The sequence below is a fragment of the Sciurus vulgaris genome, assembly GCF_902686455.1.
Source record: "Sciurus vulgaris genome assembly, chromosome: 14".
NCBI lineage: Eukaryota > Metazoa > Chordata > Mammalia > Rodentia > Sciuridae > Sciurus > Sciurus vulgaris.
The window spans coordinates 60,151,038-60,176,225 of record NC_136475.1 but is presented as its reverse complement, the minus strand read 5'-3'; the positions used below and the strand labels follow the sequence as shown (position 1 = coordinate 60,176,225).

The window sequence follows — 25,188 nt, the reverse complement described above, 5'->3', positions numbered from 1 at the left end:
TGACTTAGTCTTCCAAATGCTACCCTCCTCCGTTCAGCAAGAATTTAATAAGCAGATGCCATAAGCCAGACTTTGAAGACTAGTCCCCTGGCCTTAGAGAGTGCTATGGAGGAAACAGGTGAGAAAATAGGCACTCAGAGTGTTGGAAATGGAGGAGAACCCACAGTGCTGTGGAAGTACTGGAAGTATGGAGCGTGGGGATGCTCAGTCTGAATTGGGGGTTCAGGTGAGATCTGTTTTAGTCAGGTTTTTCACCACTGTGACCAAAAGACCTGACAAAAGCAATTTTTGAGGAGGGAACGTTTATTTACCACTCCTGGTTTCCGAGGTCTCAGTGCATAGGCTGCCAACTCCATTGCTCTGGGCCCAGTGTGAGCCAGAACATCACGGTGGAAAGGAATGGTGGAAGAAAGCAGCTCAGGACACAACGATTGGGAAGCAGAGGGAGCTTAAGCAGGGCTCACCAGGAACAAAATATATAGCACATCCCCAATGACCAACCTCTTCCAGCCACACCCTACCTGTCTCAGTTACCACCCAGTTACTCCATTTGAGTGGATGCACGTACTGATTAGGTTAATACTCTCAAAACCCAATCTTTTCACCTCTAAACTTTCTTGCATTGTCTCACACATGGGCTTTTGGGAGACACCTCATATCTAAACCATAACACTGCTGGAAAAAGCGATTTCTAGACCAAAACCTGGAAGAAGAGTAGGAGCTACCAGGTAAGGAAGTGGGGAGTGGGAGAGGGATGTGAGGCTCGCTGGGCGGTTGGCCGGCGGGGTGTGCATGAGGGGCTCATGCTCCTAATCCACTTGGGGTTGCTTGAGGACTTCCAGGTTTCTGGCTTGGACTACCTGATTGGGTGGCGATATTATTCATCAAGATGGTCAACACAGGAGGAATTGCAGATCTGAGGGAAAGATGGAATTTAGTTCAGAGATGTGGAGTCTGAGATGTTCTGGTTCAGCCTGAAGGAGGCAGCGAGCAAAGAGCTGGGTCTGGAACTCAGGCATCCGGTCCTTCTCACTGCTTGACCTCTCAAACTTAATGTGTCCAGCATAGGCCTTGAGTGTTCTCCTGAATGTACTTCTCTCCACCTCTGTCTTTCACATCTCTGTAAAAGATTCTGCCAGCTGCACAAGCCAGAACCTGGATTATTCCTTTACCCCACCTCCAGTCCGTCCCCCAGGCTGAGTCTACTTCCCAAATAGGTCTAGAAACCACCATTTCTTTACCTGTCAGCTGCTTTCACATGGTCCAAGCCACTGCCTTCTGTCCCCCAAGTCCCTGTAGCAACTTCTCTTATGTTCCTGTCCACTTACAGTGCCTCCTCAAAGCATCCTGGATAGTCCTTACAAAGTCAAGTGATATGGGTCCCTTGTCTCACCTTGTGATGACTTCCATGGCAGGCTGGCTCCATCTCTAATCCTACCTGTTACCCTGTCCTTTCCCAGAGCCTTTAATGTCTGTCAGGACCTTTCTGTGTTGGGGCTTTTGCACACACTGCCCTGCATCTGGCCTCTTAAGGTCCCTGTCAGGTCTCAGGTTGGAGGTCTTACCCTTAGAAGAGTCTTTCTTGACTGTCCAGAGGCAGCTGGTCTTCCTGGTTTTCCTCTCCTAGTACCTGGCTCTTCCTTCACAACACCCATTCCACTTTGCAGATGGTCATTTCTGTCCCAATTTTGCCTACCTCAGGACCTCAGCTATTATCAGAAACACCCCCGTACCTTTTTCTTAACCTTTTTACCCTTATCCTGTTGTTTTTTCTTCCAAGTGGAATCTATATAACCTCCCTAGACACATAAAATCACTATAACATCCTAGCCATAACACAAAGTAGAATGAGGGAAAGTAATTCATTATAAAAATATTTATTTCAGTAGTAAATTTCTAAATTCCAAGGGCTTATTATTCCAGAAATCATAATGGAGCAATGAGTTGTCCATACCTATAGGTATAATAGTTACAATTCTGAATGCACCAGCCATAATGTTTTTTTGGGGGGGGATACTGAGATTGAACCCAGGGGTGCTTAACCACTGAGCCACATCCCCAGCCCTTTTTTATATTTTATTTAGAGACAGGGTCTCACTGAGTTGTTTAGGGCCTTGCTAAATTGCTGAGGCTGGCTTTGAACTCGTGATCCTCCTGCCTCAGCCTCCTGGACCGCTGGGATTACAGGCATGTGCCACCACTCCCGGCTCCAGCCATAAATGTTGACTGACATAATTGTGTTTTATTGGTGATTTGGATACTCAGAACAATATTGCCAGTAGCATGTGATTTTTTTTTTTTTTTTTTTTTTTTTTTTTTTTTTTTTTTGGTGATAGTAGCAATTCCTGAAATGTTTTGAACAAAACAGTCTCTCCTTCAATTTGGACTGAGATTACCTTTCTAGAAAATTCATTAAAGCCAAGCTAAAATAAATTGTTTATTGTTTTTATATATTCAACCGAGTCAGGCCCTAGATTCATGTAATTATAAAAGGGATTTTCATGTTTTTGAATGTCTAAGAATACATAGTAATCATGTAGGTTCCAGGACAATTTTTCATCATACAGGTTGTGTAGCCCCCTAGCTCCCACCCCTAAATGCCAGTAGAGTTCCACCATTCATCCTGGCAATCAAAAGCCCCTCCCAGATTTCTAGCATGGCCCTCAGACACAGAGCCCCTTTCCTACTCCCCCATTATGAGCTAAATTCCAGGAGAGGCAGAGTTCATGTCTGCTTTCCCACTAATGTGTACACCGTGCTCATCACCTTTGTGCCAGATATTTTTTTGAAATGAATAAATATGAATGACGATTTCATCAATGTGAAATTTGTGCCATAAAATTTAGAAAAGACGTATACCCGCTGGAAGTAGGACCTGGCGTTTACCTTCTTTCAGTGCGCCTTAGGCCAGATGACCTCTGTTTTAGTGAAAGAGACTTATAATTACAGCCCCAGACATTGTAGAATTTCAGCTGTAAGTCCTTTACAACCAGGGGAGTCACCTCGCTGTGCACAAAAGCAATCGCGCTGGCTCTGAAGCTGTGGCTTTTCTTTTTTTGGAAAGGCAGCCTTGTCTGCTAGAAGAGCTCAAAGCCCTTGACCAGCTCTCTTCTCTCAACATGTGTAAGCTATATTTATTCTCCCTTCACGGATGGGGAAATGAAGCTTGCCTGAGTGCCATATTTAGCTAGGTCTTGATCCTTTGCCGTGTGGGGGTCAGCTTCGATAAAACAGACTCCTGAGACTTGAGTTTTATCCAGGAGTTTAAACCTCCTCCCACATTCAATCTGTTACTAGTGCTGCTCACAGGGTAAAAAGTTAGTGTGAGCGTTTTCTGTGTGATATGTGGCGATCTGCTAGTTTATTCTCCCTTCACAGACGAGGAAGTGCTGGTTCCTGAAGACACACAGTAAGATGACGGCAAGTCCAGTCCCCTCCCTGGTTGTCTTCCTGCCTCATCAGATACACATTTCCTCTCCTTTTTCTCAGGCTGACCTAGACAGGAGTTATGATCAGTCAGGTAGCTGAAAGGAAGGTAGCAATGTAAACAGCCCACCATCTGGGTCCCCAACTCCTAAAGAATTGGTACAGTAATGGGGAGACTGACATTAAAAAATCATGTGAAGATGACAGTTGGTGAAAGAAGCTAAACCAATTTTGAGAATTCTGTTACTAAGAGCTAATCAGGCTTGTAACATATAAATACCATTTCTCAACCAAAATGAAGATTAAAAAGAAGAAAAAAGAGCAGATAAATGAAAAGTTTTGAAAAATAGTTACCTCCTAGGAATTTATAGCACATTAAAAAATTGTTTTTTAGCTGGGTGTGGTGGTGCATGCCTGTAATCCCAGTGGCTCAGAGGCTGAGGCAGGAGGATCTAGAGTTTAAAGCCAGCCTCTGAAACTTAGCGAGGCCCTAAGCAACTCAGTGAGACCCTGTCTCTAAAGTACTAAAAAGGGCTGGAACTGGGGCACAGTGGTAGAATGCCTCTGAGTTCAATCCCCCGTACCAAAAAATGAAAAAAAAAAAATGCTTTTCATACCCAAATGTTCTTTGATCCAACACTACTAGGAGGGAGTAGGAGGGAGTAGACAAAGTCAATAAATTCATCACCAATGAGCTCTGAACCAAACTTATCAAAATGGTCCCAAGGGGACTCAACTCAGCTTCTTTGAAAACAGATTTTTGTTGTTGTTTTGAGGTGCAGGGGATCAAGCCCAGGGTCTGCCAGTGGTGGGCAAGCATGCTACCACTTGGTTATATCCCCAGCCCTAGAGTTATTTTTAAGGAGGTAAAAAGTGATATCTTCATTTCACAAAGGTAAATATGAAATGAACTGAAAAGTGGCAAAGTGACTACACAGAGGAAATGAGATTTCACCGAGTACCATTACCACCAATTAATGTAGAAAGATCTTCAATATTAATTTAGATAGAACACTTTCCATCTTCAGGAACTAATTTCAACACGTGTCCCCTGTGAGGGCCGAGGTGTTTCAAGAGTTCTGCTTGGTACCTATTTTGGGCTTCTCACTGGAAACAGATGTTTTTTTAGATGTTGATTTCTACTGTGTGCCTTAGAAGTGACAGAGTTGCTACTATTCATATACCACAAAGCCACCAGTTGTCAGGGTATTCTTATTTAGTTGTCAGATATTTTATATCGTCTCTGAAAGTAACCAGCAACCTTTTTAGACTTTGGAATGCTAGGGCTTGTCTATGAAAGAGTTCTTTAATTGTGGTCCCACTTTTTCTCATGCTGGGTCATTATAGAGGAAGACTCTTAGAGGTTGTGATTGATGACTATTTCCTAAACCAGAGTAAGATCCTGGGTTATTTGGGAGTATACTACATTCCTATAGGACTTTCTGGATTTCCGAGCGTTTGTTAGTGACATCTTCCCACTTTATGACAGAGAAGCAAAGGCTTCAATAAAGAACGGACTTACCCAAGGCCACATTTGTTGAATATGTTCTAATCCTCTCCATTCTGCAAGGCCCAAATCAAATGATTCTTGAAGAAGTCTTTTCTTCACGTCTCCTAATTACCACTTTTGGTATATACCACATTCTAACTTGTAATACATGTTCACAAACATTTTTCTCTCTTATCATGCACTCCTAAGAGCAAAGACTGTTACACATTTGAGTATATCTCCCCACCAGTCAGAATTCTTCCTCGATGGTACTAGCCTTTTGTGTCTTTCCACACCAGCCTGCCATTTCTTCTAGGCTCTGGCTTTGTGGTCTGCAAAGCCCTGGAGAGGTGCACAGGCACATTGTGGGTACTGTTGCTCATAGGAGCTCCTTGCTTTATTTTTCACGGACAGATATCTTAGAGAGCTTTTTAATGTTTGCAAAGTGTTTTTCAAATTAGATATTTGTATCTTGCCCTTCCTTCATGTCCCTGATGACTACAGCACCATTCTGGGCACTTAGTAGGTGCTTAGTAATAATTCTCAGATTAAGCGTTTATCTGTTCACCTGCTCCCACCTCCACCTGTCTCTCCTGTTGTATGACTTTTTCTGTTTATGTCTTGAATTCCCAACTAAACTGTAAGCTCCAGACTGTGCAATTTTGTATTCTCTGTGTGTATGGAGTCTTATCTTCCATGAAGTATAATCTCAATAAATCCTTACTGATTGCTTCAAGTGGCCCATGCATGGTAGCACACCAGCTAACAAAGCATGGCCAAGGCTACCTTGTCCATCATAAATGCATGTCCTAGATGGGTATTTTAAATAGACATACACAACCTGAAACATGTATTTTAAACAAAGAGCAGCAAAGTAGGAAGGAGTACCCAGGTCCACACGAATTGGGTAAGAATAGTACATAAACATGCTCATGGGCCCTGCTGGCTCGCCATACATAAACAGGGGTCATGACTGATGGGCATCTGCTGGGTTTCTCCATTGTTCCTGAAGGTCTTTTGTTTCCTCTCAGAGTGCATTTCTTTGGTTCCTTGTTGGTGATTTTTGTCTGGTGGCAAGTGTGTAATGTTTTTAAGGGTTACAGTTATCATCATCCCAGATCAAGAGTGTCATCACTGAGCTACCAGAACTCATTCCTCTGCTACTTAGCCAGTTAGAAAGAAGCTCAAGAATTACTAACTGAGCAGTTGGTAAACACAATGACCAAACTCACTATTTTTTTTTCATGGTTTTGATGTCAGATAGTTGTCTTTCATACACTTTTCTGTACTCCTGACAATGTTCCAGTTAAGTGTTTAAATACCTACTTTTTAAATTAGAACTAAAATATCTAATTGGTTTGTTAATTAGGAGGACACTGGAGAGTTGGCTGGGAGAAGTTCTGACTATGATAAGTAGTCATCTAACAGTAAGGGCAGTTGTTCCATATTTAACTCTTTTTGTGTTGTCAGATTTAAAATATATAGCTCAAAATGAAAGATTCTGTAAGCTTCCATCCATTTATTCCCAAATCTGGCATTTCACATTAAGTTCACTCAAGATATGGTGTAGTGAGTATAAATAGTTTAATATGATGCTGGGCACAGTATGCATAGGGGATAATATATTTTTTAAATTTTCTGTCTATTATTAGATTTCTAATTACTCAGGCTGGATGGAAACAGAAAGGTCTTATTCTTATAATAACTGCCAGTTATTTAGCTGGAGGTGACAGGCAGGAGGAGTTCATTTAGGTAATTCAGACTTAGGAAGTAATGTTTTTTTCCAAGGAGTTCTAAACATGTTTTTGGTTTTGTTTGTAACCCCAGTTTTCCACATTTAATTATTTTAACAAATCTGCAGTTAAGCAATTTCCTGGAAATGGTTGGCCTAATCGCCTTCCTTTGTGCCCACATGTTTCTTAGCCAGGAGAGTCAGGATTCACTGTGGTTAGGAGAGGAAGCTGTATAACAGACATATGTTCTGTGGAATATTTGGATTAATATTATTAAGTATTAATACTTGGAGAACTTTGAATTCAGCTCCTTGAAATTTCTTGTCCTATCTCCATAGAGAAGAGAGTGCACAATTCTATTTCTCTCATGAGGTAAAGTTGCTTCAAAGGTAAAAATTTCATTAAAATATCTAATTTGGCATTCTTGAAAAATATAAATCTTCCTTGGAGGTATTTTAAGCAGTCTCAAAGCTGTTGAGTTCCAAAATGACTAATTAGTACAGTCATAATATATCATTCTCTTTTTATTAATCTGAAATTTTTATTTCTCACTAAAGGAGTTTCTTCTGGGATTGGAGGGAGATAAACAAAGCCAGGAAGGTGCAGGACTCTGTGACCCTGTGTGGATTTGCAGAGGAAGGGAGAGTCAGCTTGCCATGGGATAGAGAATCTATGTTAAAGCATTGGGCAGATTCTCTCATGTGCCACGGGTGATGCTGAGTGCTTTATAAAGTTGTATTATTTCATTGATCCCTCATAATCCTATGGGATAGTACCCTCATTTCTGTTTCTGCGAAAATTGGAAATCTAAATATGGATGAGGAGTGATGTTTAATGAGAACATCCCATTCTGGGACCAGGCCAAGCACAGGTTTGCTCAGAGCACAGGGCTGCTGGGTAGGATGCTGAGCCTGAATACTGTTCTTTTTATTCTTTTATGGATTTATAGTTTGAAAAAGGCAGTAGAGTGCAGAAAGTATATTCTTTACACCTGATCATACTACTTAACACTCAAACTGATATTCAAAACATGTTATATGTATTTTTTTAAAAGTTTTTTTAGTTGTCATTGGACCTTTATTTTATATATTTATATGTGGTACTGAGGATCAAAACCAGGGCCTCACACATGCCAGGCAAGTGCTCTACCACTGAGCCACAACCCCAACCCAAAACAATTTATATTTTTCATACTAGTTTTTTCATAGTAACTGGCTGGGGTGTGATGGGTTCCATAGCTATTCTACTTGATCTGTTCATTACTAATGTCTTAATACTAGGGCACAGCTTTAGTAAAAACCAACTTGAGGCCTCCACTTTTAAAAGTAAAGGGTACAGAAACTTGGGGAGGGTATTTCTCCATTGTCCCAAGACAGCCAGCACCTAAGAAACGTTTCAGTGCCCACAGCTCCAGGATATAGGTATAAAACTTTGCAATAATCCATAAGGGTTAACCTCAAAGAGTGCAAGATGAACACAGTCAGCACCCCCCCCCCCCCAATATCTGCAGGTTCTGTGTCTACAGATTCAACCAACAGAGGATTGAAAATATTTAGGGAAAAAAAGAGTCTGTATTGCATATGTGCGGACCTTATTCCGTCATTACTCCCCAAGCAATGCAGTATAATAGTGATTTACACAGCATTGGCATTGTACTGGGTATTATAAGCAATCTAGAGATAGTTTAAAGTGTATGGGAGGATTGAGGAGGTTATATGCAAATACTGTGCTATTTTATATAATGAGCTTGAATATCTGATAATCAGGATCTTGGAATCAATCTCCCACAGATACTCAGGGATTATTGTATGCTTGAGTTGAAAATGATAGTAAGAAATTGTCAGATGATAATATGAAAGGAGAACTGTTCTATGAGGGATAGAGTACTGCTAAACACTGAGTGGAAGATACTTTAAGGTTTTCTTAGTTTCATATTTGTGCTCTTTTGGTACTGAAGTGGGTCATTTGAAAGTGGAGGAATTGTAGGCCAAAAAGTTTGCTTGAAACCAAATGTGAGTCTAGTCAAGACAAAAGTAGAATTTTGATTCTGTTCCCTCACTAGAATGTAAAAGCAGAATTTTGTGCCACATAGAACAGTCCATGCAAAATGAGACATTCACTGCCTTTTGTGACAGAGACTAAAAATCCCACCAGGAAGATAGCCAAGAAGCAGCAGTTTAAAACAATACAGTGGTCTAGGGGGTTCTGATTAGAGAGCTCTCCAAGGACATACTCAGTAAGGGAGATGCAGTACATGTGTTCCATGATCTAGTTTATGTCTAGCTGTGTGAACATATGTAGTTGCAAGTGTATATATGCTTAGAAAAAGAACTGGATGGATACACATGAAAACATTTGGGAAAGGATATGAAAGGTGGAGAGAGAAGGGAGGTTTTGATGGATTTGCAGTAGATTTTTCTCTCTTTAAATTCTCTCTTATTCACACACAAATTAAGGAAACTACATGGAAAGCAAAAATTGTGGGTCTTAGTGGAGATGTATAGACACGATAAGGCTCTGGAGTCAAACTTGTGAGTTTGCATCCCAGTTCCTTTATTTACGACTGTACATCCTTAAAACAAGTTATTTGCTTTCTGTGCCTCTGTTTATACAGTTCTGTGACATACAGTTGTTATAAGGATTAAGTAATCCATAAAAGACCATATTGATCAGTACTTGACATATAAGTAAATATTCAGGATGTCGTTATTAAATTATGATACTTAGTGTCTAGTTCTCCTCAGTTCTTCCTGTAGACTTTTTAGTTAAAAAGGGTCCCAGTGACAGCTTTAGTAATCACAATGTATTTTCTTTTTTCATTGGAGTCTGTTAATGATACTTTCATAATTTTACCCCACTGGTTTTCAGGACTTCAAAAAGAGAAATAGTAAAAACAAGTGGAATAATCTTGCTTTATGTAGAGTGTCATACATTGCATCTATGGAGTACTCCTGAGTTGCCTCTTTGGCCGTGGGATCTGATGTACATGTCATTGTGGATTGTAGATATGTAAATGTGAACAGTGAGTTTTGTCTTTCTTTCCCTTAGGAAGACTATGATCGTCTGAGGCCTTTATCTTATCCAATGACTGATGTCTTCCTTATATGCTTCTCTGTGGTAAACCCAGCCTCGTTTCAAAATGTGAAAGAGGAATGGGTACCAGAACTTAAGGAATATGCACCAAATGTACCCTTTTTATTAATAGGAACTCAGGTATGTCTCCTTTGATTTTACCCATTTAAGAATAAGCTGTACAGCCAATCTTTGGGGGTTGCTCTCAAACTGTCCAGCATTACCAAATAACATATGTGTGTTTAATCTCAGTTGCAAGTTAATAAGTTATTTCTTATTTTTGGAAAAAGCAGTGCCAAAAGAAAACAATTATATTCATAGTTTTTAAAAGTTCAGTTCTTTTATTTTTATTGATTGATTCATTTGTTTTGTTATATGGGGATCAAATGGGAATATATGCATTGATTTCTCTCTAAAGACTTGTAATATTGTGGGACATTATTGACTTTTCTTAATTAGATTGATCTCCGAGATGACCCCAAAACTTTAGCAAGACTGAATGATATGAAAGAAAAACCTATATGTGTGGAACAAGGACAGAAACTAGCAAAAGAGGTAACGGAATATTTTCAGAATTTAGAAATAACTGTAAAGATAGTAGTAAAAGCTAACTCTTACTGGTATTTATGGTATGCTGGGCACTACCAAGTGCTTGACATGTGTGATCTCATTTAAATCTTGTGCCTACTCAGTGAGGCAGGTTTGTCTGTTCTCCTTGTTGTAAAGAAGAGAATGTAGAGGCTTGGATGGCAGGGAACTTGCCCAAGATCCCACAGCAGTGGTGGCAGAGTCAGGTTTCAGTCTAAAGCCTGACTTCAGGGCCCAGGCTCTTCCACCTATGCTACCCTGCCAACAGTATTTTCTTTAAAAGTCACCCAGAAAGAGGCATCAGAAGCAGGTGCTGAGACTTCAAGCCCCTCATAATTACCTAAATATTTGAACTGTGCAGATCAAGCTGTTTCCAGTTAAGATTCTGGAGTTAGATGGTAGAGTGACAGAGGAAGCCAGTTTAAACCTGTGGCTACAGTCAGAAAATTATGTCCAGGTTTCTAAAAAATATATAACATACATAAACCTCTTAACTTATATTCTTCCTCATCCTGAAGCTAGGTTTGCTTTTTTCTCCATTTGGCCCTAACATTATTGGGTTCTATTTGTTAAATGTTGTGACTTTAATAGGACTTCTGTGGAAACAGAATTTCATAAGGCCTTTGAAAATGTACTATTAGGAGATAAAAGAAAGCCGAAGAACTTTCTGGGGGATAGTTTTTTTTCCCAAAGAAAAATATAAATGGTATCACTAACAAATTATTTTAGGAATTCCTCGTATTCAATTTTGTAATCATGGGGAAAGAAAGAATTTCTAAATACCATAAAGGGAAAAGTCATAAATGAAGATATTGATGATTTAGCTACATAAAAATTTAATACCATATCAAATGCCAGAAATTAAAAATCACACAGCAAATCTCATACGTATAGCAGAAAAATACGTTAATACCCTTAGTATACAGAAGCCCCCGGCATAAAATTAATTCTTCAGAAGAGGAAATAAATCCTAGTAGAAAATAGGCTAAGAACAGCAATAGAATATTCACCAAAAAATGCAGATTACATTGAAGATTGACTCATTTAGGAGTCAGATACAAGTTCAATTTCCATATATAAAGTTGGCAACGAATGAAAATGTATTATATTCACTGTTCCAAGGGTGCAGGAAAATAGGCACTGGGTTATATTGGTGGTCACTGAATAAAAGCAGTCTTGGCAATATGCAGAAGCCTTAAAATCATGCACACTTTCTATCAAGTAATTCCTGACATAGTGATTTATCCTAAGAAAGCTGTTAGGATATTGGTCAAAGAGCACAAAGTTTCAGTCAGGAGGAATAAGTTTTTTGAGATTGTACAACACGATAACTATAGTTATTAAGTGTATTCTGTAATTCAAAATTGCTGAGAGTAAGTTTCAAATGTTCTTACCACCAAAAATAGTAAGAATTTGAGTTAATGGATACATTACTTAGCTTGATTTATTCCTTCAACAGTGTACATTATATCACTTTGTACCCTATAAATATATGCAATTACAATGCCAATTTATAGTTAAAATAACTATTAAAGAGATGACTACAGGTGCTCAGTGGTAGAGTGCTTGCTTAGCATATGTGAGGCACTGGGTTTGATCCCTAGCACCACATAAAAAGAATAAACAAAATAAAGATATTGTATCCATCTACAACTAAAAAAAAATATATATATATATATATTTATAAAGAGATGACTACAGAGATGCTGCCTTGTACATAATGATCAAAAAACCTTGCATCTATTAAAAATTCATTGTAGTTAAAGGACAAAAAATTAACTCCAAAACAATATATTCTCATTTATAGACCATCAGCAACATTAGGCATAGTTGGTTCCTTTTTCTTTTTCTTTAAAAAAAAAAAAATCTTTTTGTGGTGCTGGGGATGGAACCTAGAGTCTCCACATGTTAGGTGAGGTCTCTACCACCACTGGACCATCCTCATCCACCTCCAAGTTGGTTCTTTCCTAAAACACTTTCCTCATTCACTTCCTTGAGCACCCTCTCTTGGTTTCTCTCCTCTCTTGGCCCCTTCTCCATCTCTTCATCTGCCTGGGCCCCAGAGATCAGCACTTTCTATAGCCATAACCATTCCACAGGCCTAGGGAGCTTCTATCAGTCTTGTGACTTGCACAATGTGTAACTGAAGATTCCCACATTTCTATCACCAGTCTGCATCCCTTCCCTATACTCAGACGTGGACATCCAATTGTTGGCTTAACAAGTCTCTGTGGGTGGCCAAGCATCTTAAAATTAACATGTCCAAAACAGAATTCTTCATTTTACCCTTCAAGCCTGTCTTCCCAGTTACTTGAGTCATGCTTGACTTTGCTCTTTCTGTCATACTGTACATCTAGTCATTCAGCAAAATACATTTTTCTACTTTGAGAACAGATCCAGAACCAGACACGTCTCCTCACCTGTGGTCTGGATTACTGGAACAGCTTCTAGCTCACATTTCTGCTTCTGTCTCTGCCCCATGATAACCTGTTCTCAACACAGAGGCCAGAGTGAGTCTTAGGTGTTTAAGGTCAGTCAGGTCACTGCTCTGGCCGTCCCCGTGCACTCAGAGTAAAGGCGAAAGCCCCTCCCACGGCCCATAGGCCCCTTTCCCTCTCTACCCACTCATTGTATTCTAGCACACTGATGTCCTTGCTGTACCCCCTAAATTCTGCCATAGGGCCTTTGTACTCTGCTGTTCCCTCTGCCTGAAGTGGTCTTCCCTGTGTGGACATTATTCATTCTCTCACTCCTTTCAGGTCTCTGCTCAAATAGCACTTTCCCAGTGTGACCCTGCTTGATTTGTCCCTGCTCCCTACTTTATCTTCCTTCCCATTTTTCTCCAGACCACATATTACCTTTGGATATTCTCTATTCTTACTACTTCATGGTTGGTCTTCTCTAAAATGAAGTAAGTTGCATGAGAATAGGGACTTATTTTTCTCTGTTGTGTTCTCACATTTAGCAAGTGAGTGTTCAGTAACTTTTCAATGAATAGTTTCCCTCTCAGAGAAGCCCACAATTATGTCTTCGAAGCTGCCCCACTGACGGTACCTCTTACACTGCCTGATGCCATTTGCTGATACTCTGGCTCGCTCACTGTTCCGGAATACTCCAAGCCTGCTCCCACATCAGTCTTTATGTCTGTGGCCCATCTCTCTGGCGCTGTCTCCCTTGGAAGGCCTCACTGCTCAAACCTGGCCTGTTGAGAAGCCTTCCCTGACCACAGCCATGCTCAGCACTCCCACCTCCCTCACGCTGTTTTCTGCATTTACCACCATCTGCTCCATATTCCTTTCTTTGTGTGCTAGCTCTACTCCATGGAATGTAAGCAGATGTAGGTGCCTTAGAGCAGGGTACCTTTGCTCTTTGGTTCAGTTCACTGAAGTATCCCCAGCACCCAAAGTGTTTGACCATAGTAGGTACCCATAAATATTTGATAAATGAAAGAATTTTTCATAAAGAATGTCTAGAAGGACATACACTAGTATGCTACCTCTTGGTATTATAAATGTGGATAATGAGTTTATTCTTGTTGCATAGCTATATTTTACAGTTTCCTTATATTATGTGTCATACCAATTGTGTATAAAACAATTTTATATATTTATAATTTGTTTTTTCTCCCTTCCAGATAGGAGCATGCTGCTATGTGGAATGTTCAGCTTTAACCCAGAAGGGACTGAAGACTGTTTTCGATGAGGCTATCATAGCCATTTTAACTCCAAAGAAACACGCAGTTAAAAAAAGAATAGGATCAAGATGTATAAACTGTTGTTTGATTACGTGAGAAACATCTACAGTGGCCAAGGAAACTGTCAACTTCTCTCAGAAAGCGTGTGAAAATGGTACAGCTATACGAGACCTCTCTTAGATAATGAAGCAATTTAAAACTTGAAAGGAAAAACAAAACAAAACAAAACAAAACCTGTCCTCAGAATTCTATCAAGTTCATTAAGAATGTTTCTTAAAGGTCTAAGAAGCAGCAAACAGCATCTGAAGCCACAATCTATTATAAATACTTTATTTCAACTAGAAGGTACAATCTCTCAGGGGTTTCATAGTTTAAAAAGCTACAATCACATCATGTCGAAACTACATAAAAAAACAGTGCTGTAAATGGAACTGCTTGGCTTTGACCACACACATTTCTGCACAGCCCTTGTGGAATCTGCACAAAGAAATATCTTCTCCCTTTGCTCTAATTAATTGTTCTTGTACGTAAGTTGCTTTCTATTCCAGTATATCCAGAGTGGTGAAATAACAAGGCCAGCCACGTAGCCAAAGGTCGCTCCAAGCGTACAGGAGATGGGCCATACCTAAGGAGAGAATGTATGAGATCAAAAAAGAACAAACGTTTTATTACTACTTGAGCACAAGTTAAGTGTAACCTAAATATTTCTATATTAAAGCTTAATGTGCTTTCTTAAAGAATGCCAAAAGTGTAATAAGGTCATAACTGCATTTATCATGAACACTAAAAATGGACACATTTTAGTTAATGTGCATTAAACTGTAACAAGGCTTCTGACAATTGTAGATTTAGTTTGATGCTTCCCAAACTGCATGAGATACATGCTGAAATTACAAATTAAAATTTTGGGTCAGACTTTGCCATAATACTGGACTTAATTTAGCTCTCTGAACTAGCTGGTTATTTTTTTAAAATTCCCACATTAGCTGTGTATATCAAATGATGTATGCTGACCAAATCACAAGGAACTAAATTGTGTTAAAGAGGAAAGACGTAGAATCTAAGCATGTTACATGGAATTTATAATAGAGCAGCTGCTTCCACAAAATTGATATCACCTTTCAGATACAGATATTGGAACCATAGCAGAAGTTATAGAACCACTGCTTATGTACACACCTAGAGTGTAAATTAAACAGAATAGTACTGGCTTCCAAATACTCACTTTCTCCAGCTCTAGTACATTTCACAATATTACATTAAGCCAGTAGTAAATAATGTATTTAATTTATTTAATCTGCAGGCAGTGTGTTTTGGTCCCTAGGTGAAAGGCTCTGCTTGGAAAAAAAAAAAAAAAAAAAAAGTTGGAAACAGATTTTCATGTTCATCTGTAAAGCTTGGTGTACTGGAGCCATTTATAATCTTTCTCTGTGGTAACAGGCCAGAGAACTGTGTTAGAGGTGAACCATCTTATTAACTGATTCTGTTACCTAATTCAACTTCCTTGTTTGGTCTGCTCTGGATCTGCCTTATTCCAAATGCCATGCAACTGACAGTATGTTAGACACAGCTTCAGCACGAACCACCTAATGCAGTTTAGAGAAGCATAAGCTAATCTGTAATTTTTCCCCCTAGCCTTTACACATTTAAACTTGCTGTTGCCTAAACTATGCTTTCTTTGTCTTTGGTGAGCTTCTGTTAACTTCCATGATTTATGCTTAAAGCTCTGTCTAGCGCACCAATTGGGTAATGGAACACTAAACATTTATACTTGAAAATTACAGCCTTAAATGCTCATATCAGTCACAAATCTAGAATGTACTGTCTTGTATGTGAGCTTTGTAGAGATTTTTTTAAAGTATAAGCATCATCTTCCTCTTTGAAGAGTGGAGAGTCTATTGGATAACAGGTGTTTTCTTGTGGAATTGGGTATCAGATGTCTTCTTTCTTCCAAGAAAGAGTGGTTCACATTGTCATGGCCTTATGTATCAAATGGAATCTTCTGTAACTTTCTCATTTAATTTTCATCCTTTTAGTTAGAATTGAAAGGGATTGTATAAATCAATTAACATACTGAGTTGCTAGACACATGGTATGAAGGAATTAAGAAAGTAAAGTATTATACACTTCCAAGTTGCCTTTGGGGATTTGATGGGGAATTTTTCCCCCAAATTTACATCTCTGAAACCCTTCACACTTGGTTTACTTGGCATTGAAAGTTAAAGTCTAGAATACATTCTTCCCTAAGAGAAATGGATTAAGAATCTGGAAATGCAAGCTGGTGTGTCACCTATTTCTTGTCTGGGCCTCAGTTTCCTCATCTTGTAAATATGGGAGGTAAAAGATGATCTCCAGTGTCTCTCCCATTTATTAGCTCTTATCATTCTCTTCTTTCTAATTCACAATAATCTTTGTTGGACATCACCTTTTTCCACTTCACATTCTCCAGATGGTAAGAATCATGTATATAGATTATTAGAATTCTAAGCAGAGACGACTGCATCATCCGCACCTGAGGTGCCTTAGGTACTCTATTGACCTTGAAGGGGTTGGAGTTTCCCATTGCTTATTAAGAGCTTTTTAATTGTTTTGGGTTATTTAGTATTTCTTTTTGCAAAATCCTTCCTGCCACTTTAACCAAAAAACCAAAGATTTGTTTTCTATTCATAAGTGGATTGTAGAAGAATTGCCTTATTTTCAGAAGCATGTCTTCACTAAAGCATAGGTTTTCAAGAGAATTTGAGACAAATCTCTGGAGTGACTATTTCAAACTAGTGATCTGGGAAATAATTAAAAAATATTTTACTGACATGAATTTTACAAATGCATTATTGCTTCACATGAGGTCATGTATGAAATAAAAGAAATTTGTAGTTAATCAGTTTTTGCATATAGAGAACTAGTTTTAAAGTTCTTAAAAATAATTTTAGAGGCTCCCTGAAAACTTATTTAATACTTTGCTAACATATGCCCTTATTCTATCTCTATTGGTACATTTAAGTTACCCACATTGAATTATCATATTTCCAATAATTAGAGCATGAATTAATGGTATTTGTCATGAATTATCTTAGTTACTTTAAGCAGTGCTCAATTTGATTTTTAATTATTAATTTTAAATACCAAATTAAATGCTGGTTTGTTGACTGTTGCTTTCTAAGTGATTGTTACTTTAACAGTGTCCCTTCTTAACATATGGGGTTACAAATAAAATGATATGTATAGTTTACTCTCTATGTAAAGCACTGAACTTCTTACCCTAGTAGTTTTTAATACCCTGTGAAAACATTTAGAAGAATACTCTCTCCTCTCTTTTCTCTGCTGTGGGACTGCTCATCACTGGCAAAGTGTGAGCACCTGCATTCAGTTAAAAATCTCACTGTCACAGTGTATATAGAATAATAATTCCTCATGAATTCCAGCCAAATTCCAATTTGGGTTACTAAATTCTATTTTAATCATGTTGTAAGTTCAGTATGGCTCTTTGTTCTCAAACACATACATACACAAGCAGCATACATCCTTTGAACAGCTGCTATACTTCACCTCTAATGGAATGCCAAAAATGAAATCTGTTGGTTAGAAAGTTTTGCTAATGAGGGGTTAAGCTTTGGAACACTTGTGATTCAGTGTTAGGTCAATCTCAAGAAATCAATGCCATCAGCACATTAAAATGTGTACATGCTTTTAAGACAGCTAGTGATGGATCAGGCTTTGTACTTACAGGAGTACCTGTTTGACTTTCCTAAAATAAGTAGTCCTAAATTGTAACATAGTCCTTTTTTAAAGATACTTTTCTTATCTAAGGGCAATTTTCCTGGTTTTTATAGATGATGATAGGGAATGGTAGAAGGAGTAGTTGAGGGAGGTTGCCCACAAGTAAACACTCCTAAGCAATTTCTTCCTAACTCACTTATCATTGCTTTAAAATTTTAAAAACATTATGGCAATAGAATTCTTACACATTGATTATGTGTCAAAATAAGTGTCATCTTAAGCATCATCTTGGTTTGATTATGTATTTTAATAATTAGATCTTAAAGTTTTCTATTTAAAATTATTTCCTTGTCTTACATATAGATGTTTTTATTTAACACTGTTCATGCGATAATTAGGAATTAAAAAAAAACATGGTATCAAACAGTTCAGCTGCATAAGTACAAATATTTCTCCAAATTATGGTAATCTGGAATGGCTGTATATAATTATTTTGTTTTGGTTAAGGAAAATAGGAAACTGAGAACAAAGACATTCATGTAAAGAAAATCATTCACAAGTGCTAGCCACCAAAATGACAATCATTTTATTCAGTTCTTAGAAATTTAAAAATTTTTAATCACTATATAGAAGAAACAATTCATATTGCATAACAAACTATAATACAAGGCAATTGGTTAAAATTATTAAAATTGCCATTAAAAATAAAAACCTATTTTAAAAGGTAAGTGGCTAGATCATATGAAAAAAATACCCTGCCTAGGGCACCATTATTGTCCTTTCCACCTAATCTTTCTGTGCTTTGGTTTTCTCACCTGCAAAATGAGGACTTCCATAACTTACCTTAGGGTTTGATTCTGTAAATCAAATGACTCCTTATGTATTTTTCATCACTTAAACCAAAAAAAAGTACAGTGTTCTCTTAAAATAATCAACGATAATAAAGGTCTTATATTCCATAGAATATGGTCTGAGTACATGGTACCGGTAATGTTTTTTCTCTCAGAAATAAAATAATTTTACCTTCCTAAGCTAAAAAAAAAAAAAATCATATTACATCTTATTTGTTTTCTCTCTTATGCAGATCAGTATTATTGCTTATGGAAAAACACTTCAGAATTATAAAAGCGTATTTCTACCTGAAGACCATACTGCTTGTTTGTTGTTGTTTTGTGGGGTTCTTTGGTGGTGGTTCTTTTTGGTGGTGCTAGGGATTGAACCCAGGGGCATCCCTTTTTCATTTATTGATTTTAAGACAGGGTCTTGCTAAATTGCCCAGGCAGTCCCTTAACCTGCAATTCTCCTGCCTCAGCTTCCCAAGTAGCCGAGATTACAGGCATGTGCCACCAGGCTGAATCATACTTCTCTTTTTGATCAGACATTGCTACAGCACTCTCTGCTTACACTTTAGGTAAGGAATATGCACCAAAATATCTATACATTGTGTAATATTCCTCAAAGCATATTCTAAGTAGTACAGAATAGTAATTAAGAACACTGATTTGGTACCAGGCAGTGGATTTGAATTTTGGTGTTTACTATGTGACCCGGGGCAAGTCATTTAACTTTTCTGTTAAAGTCATTTAACAGAAAAAAGGTTAAACGACTTGTTAAATGGCTTTGATTTCCTCACCTGCAAAATGAAGATTGCCATAAAACTTACCTCAGAGTTGCTGTAATGATGAAATGAGGTAATGCACTACGCATTCTGTAACCATGATTATAACAGTATCTGGCATACAGCACAAGTGACCAGTACATCTGAACTCTAATTTATCATAATCTTTTAGTTCATAGTCCTTATAGGCACATATAACTTGCCACTACAATCCAGAGTAGCATCATCCCCCAAATATACCACTTCTAGAACTGCTCCTATAAGTACTTTAAAAAGATTTTTTACAATTACACTTAACAGAATTCTTGGTTCTTTATTGCCAAACATGAATCTCAGATAATAAATCTGCATATATTTTCAGGGGTTCACAGACCTCCAAAGCTCATCTATGGACTCTTGGTTAAGAATCCTTGCACTCTGCATTGCTCTATCATAACAACTACAAGTATTTTTTATTAATCGTGACCCTTTACCTTTTGGGTTTCAGAATTTTAAATCATGAAATTATATGACTTAAGAGGAAACCACTGAAATATACTTTATTATAATATGAACATTCTTTAGGTTCCTTTAATACATATTAAATACAAACAGATTTTTTAAAAATTATTTTAGTTGTAGATGGACATAATAGCTTTATTTTATTTATCTTTATGTGGCGCTGAGGATCGAACCCAGTGCCTCACATGTGCTAGGTAAACACTCTACCTCTGAGCTACAAGTCCAGCCCCTAAAGAGATTTGAAAACTTGTGATATCCACAACTTTTTGATCCTCTACATAACAGTTCTTTGGTATGTCATTACTGACTATGGCAGTTATAAGCTGTTACAGGTTTCCTATAAGGATGATCATTTGCAATTATGTAAGGATAATATTTTTGAAATTAGTTTAATGTGTTCAACAAAAAGTTTCTAAAAATAATTATTCTAAAATAATAAGCCATTTTTTCTTTTTTTGTGGTGCTGGGGCTAGGCAAACACTTTACTACTGACTACATCACCAGCCCCTATTAAGCTAACGTCTAAAATATATCATATTTTACTTTATTTTACATAAAGTTTAATATATCAACTTTACTTTGCTTTTCTTGGAAGCAGCATGAAACACTGGAGTGAATGATCTGAGTTTCAGGGCCAGTTCAGCCATATGATCTTGGCCAGATCACTTACTAAGAGACTTAATTTCCCAATCTGCAAAACAGATGCAATATTACCCATTGTACTTAAAATGTGGACTATTTTATCAGATGAATATACTACAATGTGTCATAAAAGTGTAAAGTACCATGTAACATGTACCACTATTATCCCATACATTATAACTCAAACAAATTGAACTTACATGAACACTAATGTATTTCTTATGTAATTGACACAGCTAGATAATAAGGAGAACCCGCGGTCTAAAGAAATAAAATAGTTCACTAGTAGTGTTATACTGTATAGTAGAACTATTCCCTTACCCTTTTATGCAATCTTGAATACATACTATTCTTCACATGAACTGTCTGAGGAGTACAAGGCTTACAAAATAAAGTTCTCAGGAACTATACAACATACTAGCATTTGTCAACCATTGTAGCCTCACTTCAGAAATAGAGAAATTACCTGCTCTTAGTTAACATTTTTCATACACTTGTCTTTTTTTTTTTTGAAACAGGGCACCACCAAACCCAGCTCATTTTTCATAAGTCTTAAGAAGCAAAATTAAGTATCAATATGGGGTTTAAACCAAATACTTATAGAAATTTGTATTCTTTTTTTTTTTTTGCTAATTGCCCAGGCTGGTTTTGAACTGTATTCAAGAGCTCTCTTGTCTCAGCTTCCTGAGTACCTGCAAATAAAGGCAGATACCACTGTTCTCAGCATTGGATTTTAAAAGTCTCATATGAAGGACTTTGTTCACTCAAAATTAAAATTATTTATTGAGCACCTACTATAATCCAAGCAACAAAGGTGAAAATTAATGTTAAAGCATTTAAATTGGGGGTAAATTTTAGTATAAATTCTTAACAATGTGTTTCAACATAATAAACGTACTTATGTGTATGGGAAGTGGCATATACCATCACAGATAACATGGAGAAACAGATAAGTCAGCTGATGAGAACATCTCAAAACATTTAGGACAACTCAACCATTAGGATTGATGATAAAGGAAGATAAAACCCAAGCAGCTAGTTCTAAATCTCACAAATCACTGGGTGTTTTGTTTATTGTGCTTGCCACAAACTTGTTTTACATTGAGTGATAGCATCATCTTTCAAAGCCTGTGACTTTCTACTGGCTTTTACCGATGATTTATATTTTCCTCAGAATTTGGTCTTGAACTAATAATGCTCAAGGAAATGATGTTGCCTCCCTGATGGAGAAACACACGTACAGATGAACCTGCTCACCTGGCTACATTTCTGTAGTTGTAAATCTGCTCTGTCCACAGATTTAGGAAGAATTATTTGTGGAGAGATATGTAGTTACTGGTCTGGAATTCTTGTTAAAGGCACACTAAATGGTCTTGGCCATGTTCATGTAAATGAGTTAACCTGGCCAGCATTATTCTCTTTCAGATGAGATTCCTACTATCAGAACATATCAACACAATTACCCTACAGTGAACACACTTTTTAAATCCAGAACCATCTCTGTCAGTTAAGTATTATATATTTTTCCACATGCATGAGGCATATAAATCATACTAATGAATATTTTATTTTGGTCTAAAATGGTATAATCCTTTGGGCAAAAAAAATACCAATTAACCTAAAAACATGCAATTCTTCAATCAAATCCATAATCTTAGTTTTATCCCTCCCTCTAGCATTTTGCAATAATTTATAGTTATAATCCCCTATGAGCTCTAGTTTCAAATTATAAAAGAATTATCTGTGACTTTAGAAAATGAATATATTTTTCACAAACATTACATTTTTAACCTGGTAAAACTGAAGGAAAAAAAGGATTTTTAAATATAACAGTGCCTCATTTATCTGTTATCTGCTGGGAAGAAGTGCAAATATTTTTAAATAATTGAAAACTGTTTCATTCTCCAGCATTTAAATTTTAAAAGGTTCAAATTCAATTGTTTAGAGTACATTTTGCTTTTAAGAAATAAGTATCTGGGCTGGGGATATAGCTCAGTTGGTAGAGTGCTTGCCTTGCAAGCACAAGGCCCTGGGTTCAATACCCAGCACCGCAAAAAAAATAAATAAATAAAAATAAATAATGATATAATAATAATAATATCTTACAGGAGACTTGATTATTTGGTTCAATTCCTTTTAGAGATGGTAGCACTGAAGTTCACAGTATAAAGGCATTTGTGGGGTTCTCAGGCACAAAGGCATTGTATATTAGCTTTGAATACTCTCCTACAAAACGTATTAAATTATGTTCTTTTTTCTGTAGGGTAATTTTTATCAGTGCATATTAATTATACCAGAACAGTGGGGTTTCATTGTGGCATATTCATACATGCATGTTTTGATCATTTCTAACCTGACCCTCCCCTCCATTTTGAATTCCCTTTTACACAGGGTAAGAGAGAGTGATCTAGTTCATTCCTCCATATATGGACAGCCAGTTTTCCCAGTGGCATTCTTTAAAAATTTTTATGTATTTTTATTTTTACAGACTGCATTCTGATTCATTGTACACAAATGGGGTACAACTTCTCATTTCTATGGTTGTACACGATGTAGACTCACAAATTATGTTCTAAAATAGATATCACCAAAGAGGTCATGGTATTTAGAGGAAACAATGTGGGGAAAGAAAGCTATTTAAAATTTCCAAAGACACCTCAACTATGACCATTCCAAAAAAGAAAAGTTGTTTCAGTCTCTAGCAATGAAGAGAATCATGCTTGTAGTAGGGCTTGTGTTTGAATCCTAAGTCTTCCTCTTACCAGCTTAGTAATGTCAAAAAGATGTTTACTCCTTCCCTCCACACCTGAACTTCCCAGTGTATAAAAATGGGACTCAACTCTACTTACACTACTGTTCTCTGGATTAAGTTATTCTGTGACAGTGCCAAGCCTCACGTCTAGTACAGAGAGATCTACAAATGTATGGTTTTCTTTCTACTGTCATCTGAAATGTCAGACAGGATTGAAAATTATGTGAAAACCAAATACCCTAAATTGGTTTAACAAGATACCAGAGAAATAAAAAGAGAACTTAATAGTCCATTCTAATAACTGTTAGACTGCTGGACAGGAAGAATAAGACAACAAATTGAGACAAGTGAGGCACTAACACGTGAGAACTCAATAAATAATGGAATTCACTTTTTTTTTTTTTTGGCTTGTCAAAGGAATAATCACTAAACTACTGCTTTTGTAAATCAGAAATGCCTACCATGTACAAATAGAGAAACAACATGTATCCCATTTGTTTAAATAATAATAAAAAAAGAATAAACGAATAAAAAAAAAAAGAAATGCCTAGAACATTAAGCAGTAACTATGTGTCAGATGCTGAACTAAGTATTTCAGAATTTTATTATTTAATCCTTACCAGCAAGTGATAGAGCCAGGATTTGAATCTAGTAATCTGATGCCAGAGCCCTTAATCATTATCTGCCTAACTATTAGTAAAATATGTGGATTTAAAAACCTCATAGTCAATTTTTTTTGCTGAGAATAACCAACATTTCTTAACCTCCCACTAATGTTTTATAACATAAAATACTAGCCATGCTTGATAAAGAATTAAGACATTTTCCAAATGAAAAACTCATAGCTACCTATTCTACAAAATATATAAAGCATATTAAATCTGAATCAAAATTATTGCTAACAAATCATTAAGTTCCAGTCCTGGATAATATTTAAGTATCTTATTATACTTACATAGACTATATGCTTTGCACATAGTAACATACTTATTGATTACTTAATTACCACAGATAAAGAATCAAATTATAATGTAGAAAGGTTTTCTGTAGTTTGAATATTTATCAGTAACTATAAGCTTTCTCTAGCAATGAAGAGGCTGACTCATTTTGAATATTACACAAAACAAAGATGGCCAGTGGTATAGTATATATCCACTCTACCAGTCTCTTTCACCAAACCCCAGTGCTATCTTCTATAAAGTGAAGGCCTCCTCCTCCTCCTTAAAAATACCTACTATCTTTCATCACTTGTTATTACCTAAAATTAGAGTTCATATTAAGTGAAAAAACATTTACATATTTTCAATGGGTCCAGTCACTTAATGAAGAAATAATTCTAAAATATAAACATGCTTGAAATTTCTCAATATAGAATTCATATTATAACCTTATGCCTGACCTCAGGAACATTACACCAGGTCAGATTTGAGTTTGAGGTAGAGTAAAGGGAATTAAAACATACAGCAGTTTTTGTGGGGTTCCAGTGTGTACATGTGTTTTTTTAAAGAAAGTGTAACTGATTAAATATTCCTGTTTCTTTGACTAGAATAAAACAGATCACAATCTAGAAAAGCTTGTTTACCACAAACATCAAACCTGTATTGGGCTACAAGGAACAAAGGACCAAGAACTCTTCTTAATACATGCTATACTTTAGATAATACACAGTATTATCTTCTCATAAAATTTTGCTCTAACAAAAACCTCCATTTTTAGGGAATGCCATATCAGCTTATCTGACTTATTGCTTCTCTGGCAGATTCTGTCAGGATCATGAGTTCTGTATAGTCAGAATTATTAAACACACCACACACACACACACACACACACACACACACCAAAAAAAAAAAAAAAAAACATTGTTTGCTGAAAATAAAGAGTGAAAGAAAAATGAAACTTCATTATTTCTTTTATTAGTAAATACTCCTACAAGGGGAGCAAGTGAGTATTACATGA

General features: G+C 37.0%; 2 protein-coding genes across 5 annotated transcripts in view; one reads left to right on the top strand and one right to left on the bottom strand.

Annotated features, from left to right (window-relative positions):
- RHOQ (ras homolog family member Q) overlaps window positions 1-14,257 on the top strand; it is a 34,883-nt gene extending 20,626 nt beyond the window's left edge. The window contains exons 3-5 of one of the 2 annotated variants that reach the window (XM_079111232.1): window positions 9,697-9,861; window positions 10,180-10,275; window positions 13,943-14,257. In XM_079111232.1, the coding sequence (XP_078967358.1) occupies window positions 9,697-9,861; window positions 10,180-10,275; window positions 13,943-14,098 (417 nt within the window). In that variant the 3' untranslated portion in view covers window positions 14,099-14,257. The remainder of the gene's footprint in view (window positions 1-9,696; window positions 9,862-10,179; window positions 10,276-13,942) is intronic. The other variant, XM_079111231.1, reaches the window with a different exon arrangement.
- Window positions 14,258-14,305: 48 nt separating this feature from the next.
- PIGF (phosphatidylinositol glycan anchor biosynthesis class F) overlaps window positions 14,306-25,188 on the bottom strand; it is a 33,985-nt gene continuing 23,102 nt past the window's right edge. For all 3 annotated transcript variants that reach the window (XM_079111229.1, XM_079111230.1, XM_079111228.1), the window contains exon 6: window positions 14,306-14,627. In XM_079111229.1, the coding sequence (XP_078967355.1) occupies window positions 14,514-14,627 (114 nt within the window). In that variant the 3' untranslated portion in view covers window positions 14,306-14,513. The remainder of the gene's footprint in view (window positions 14,628-25,188) is intronic.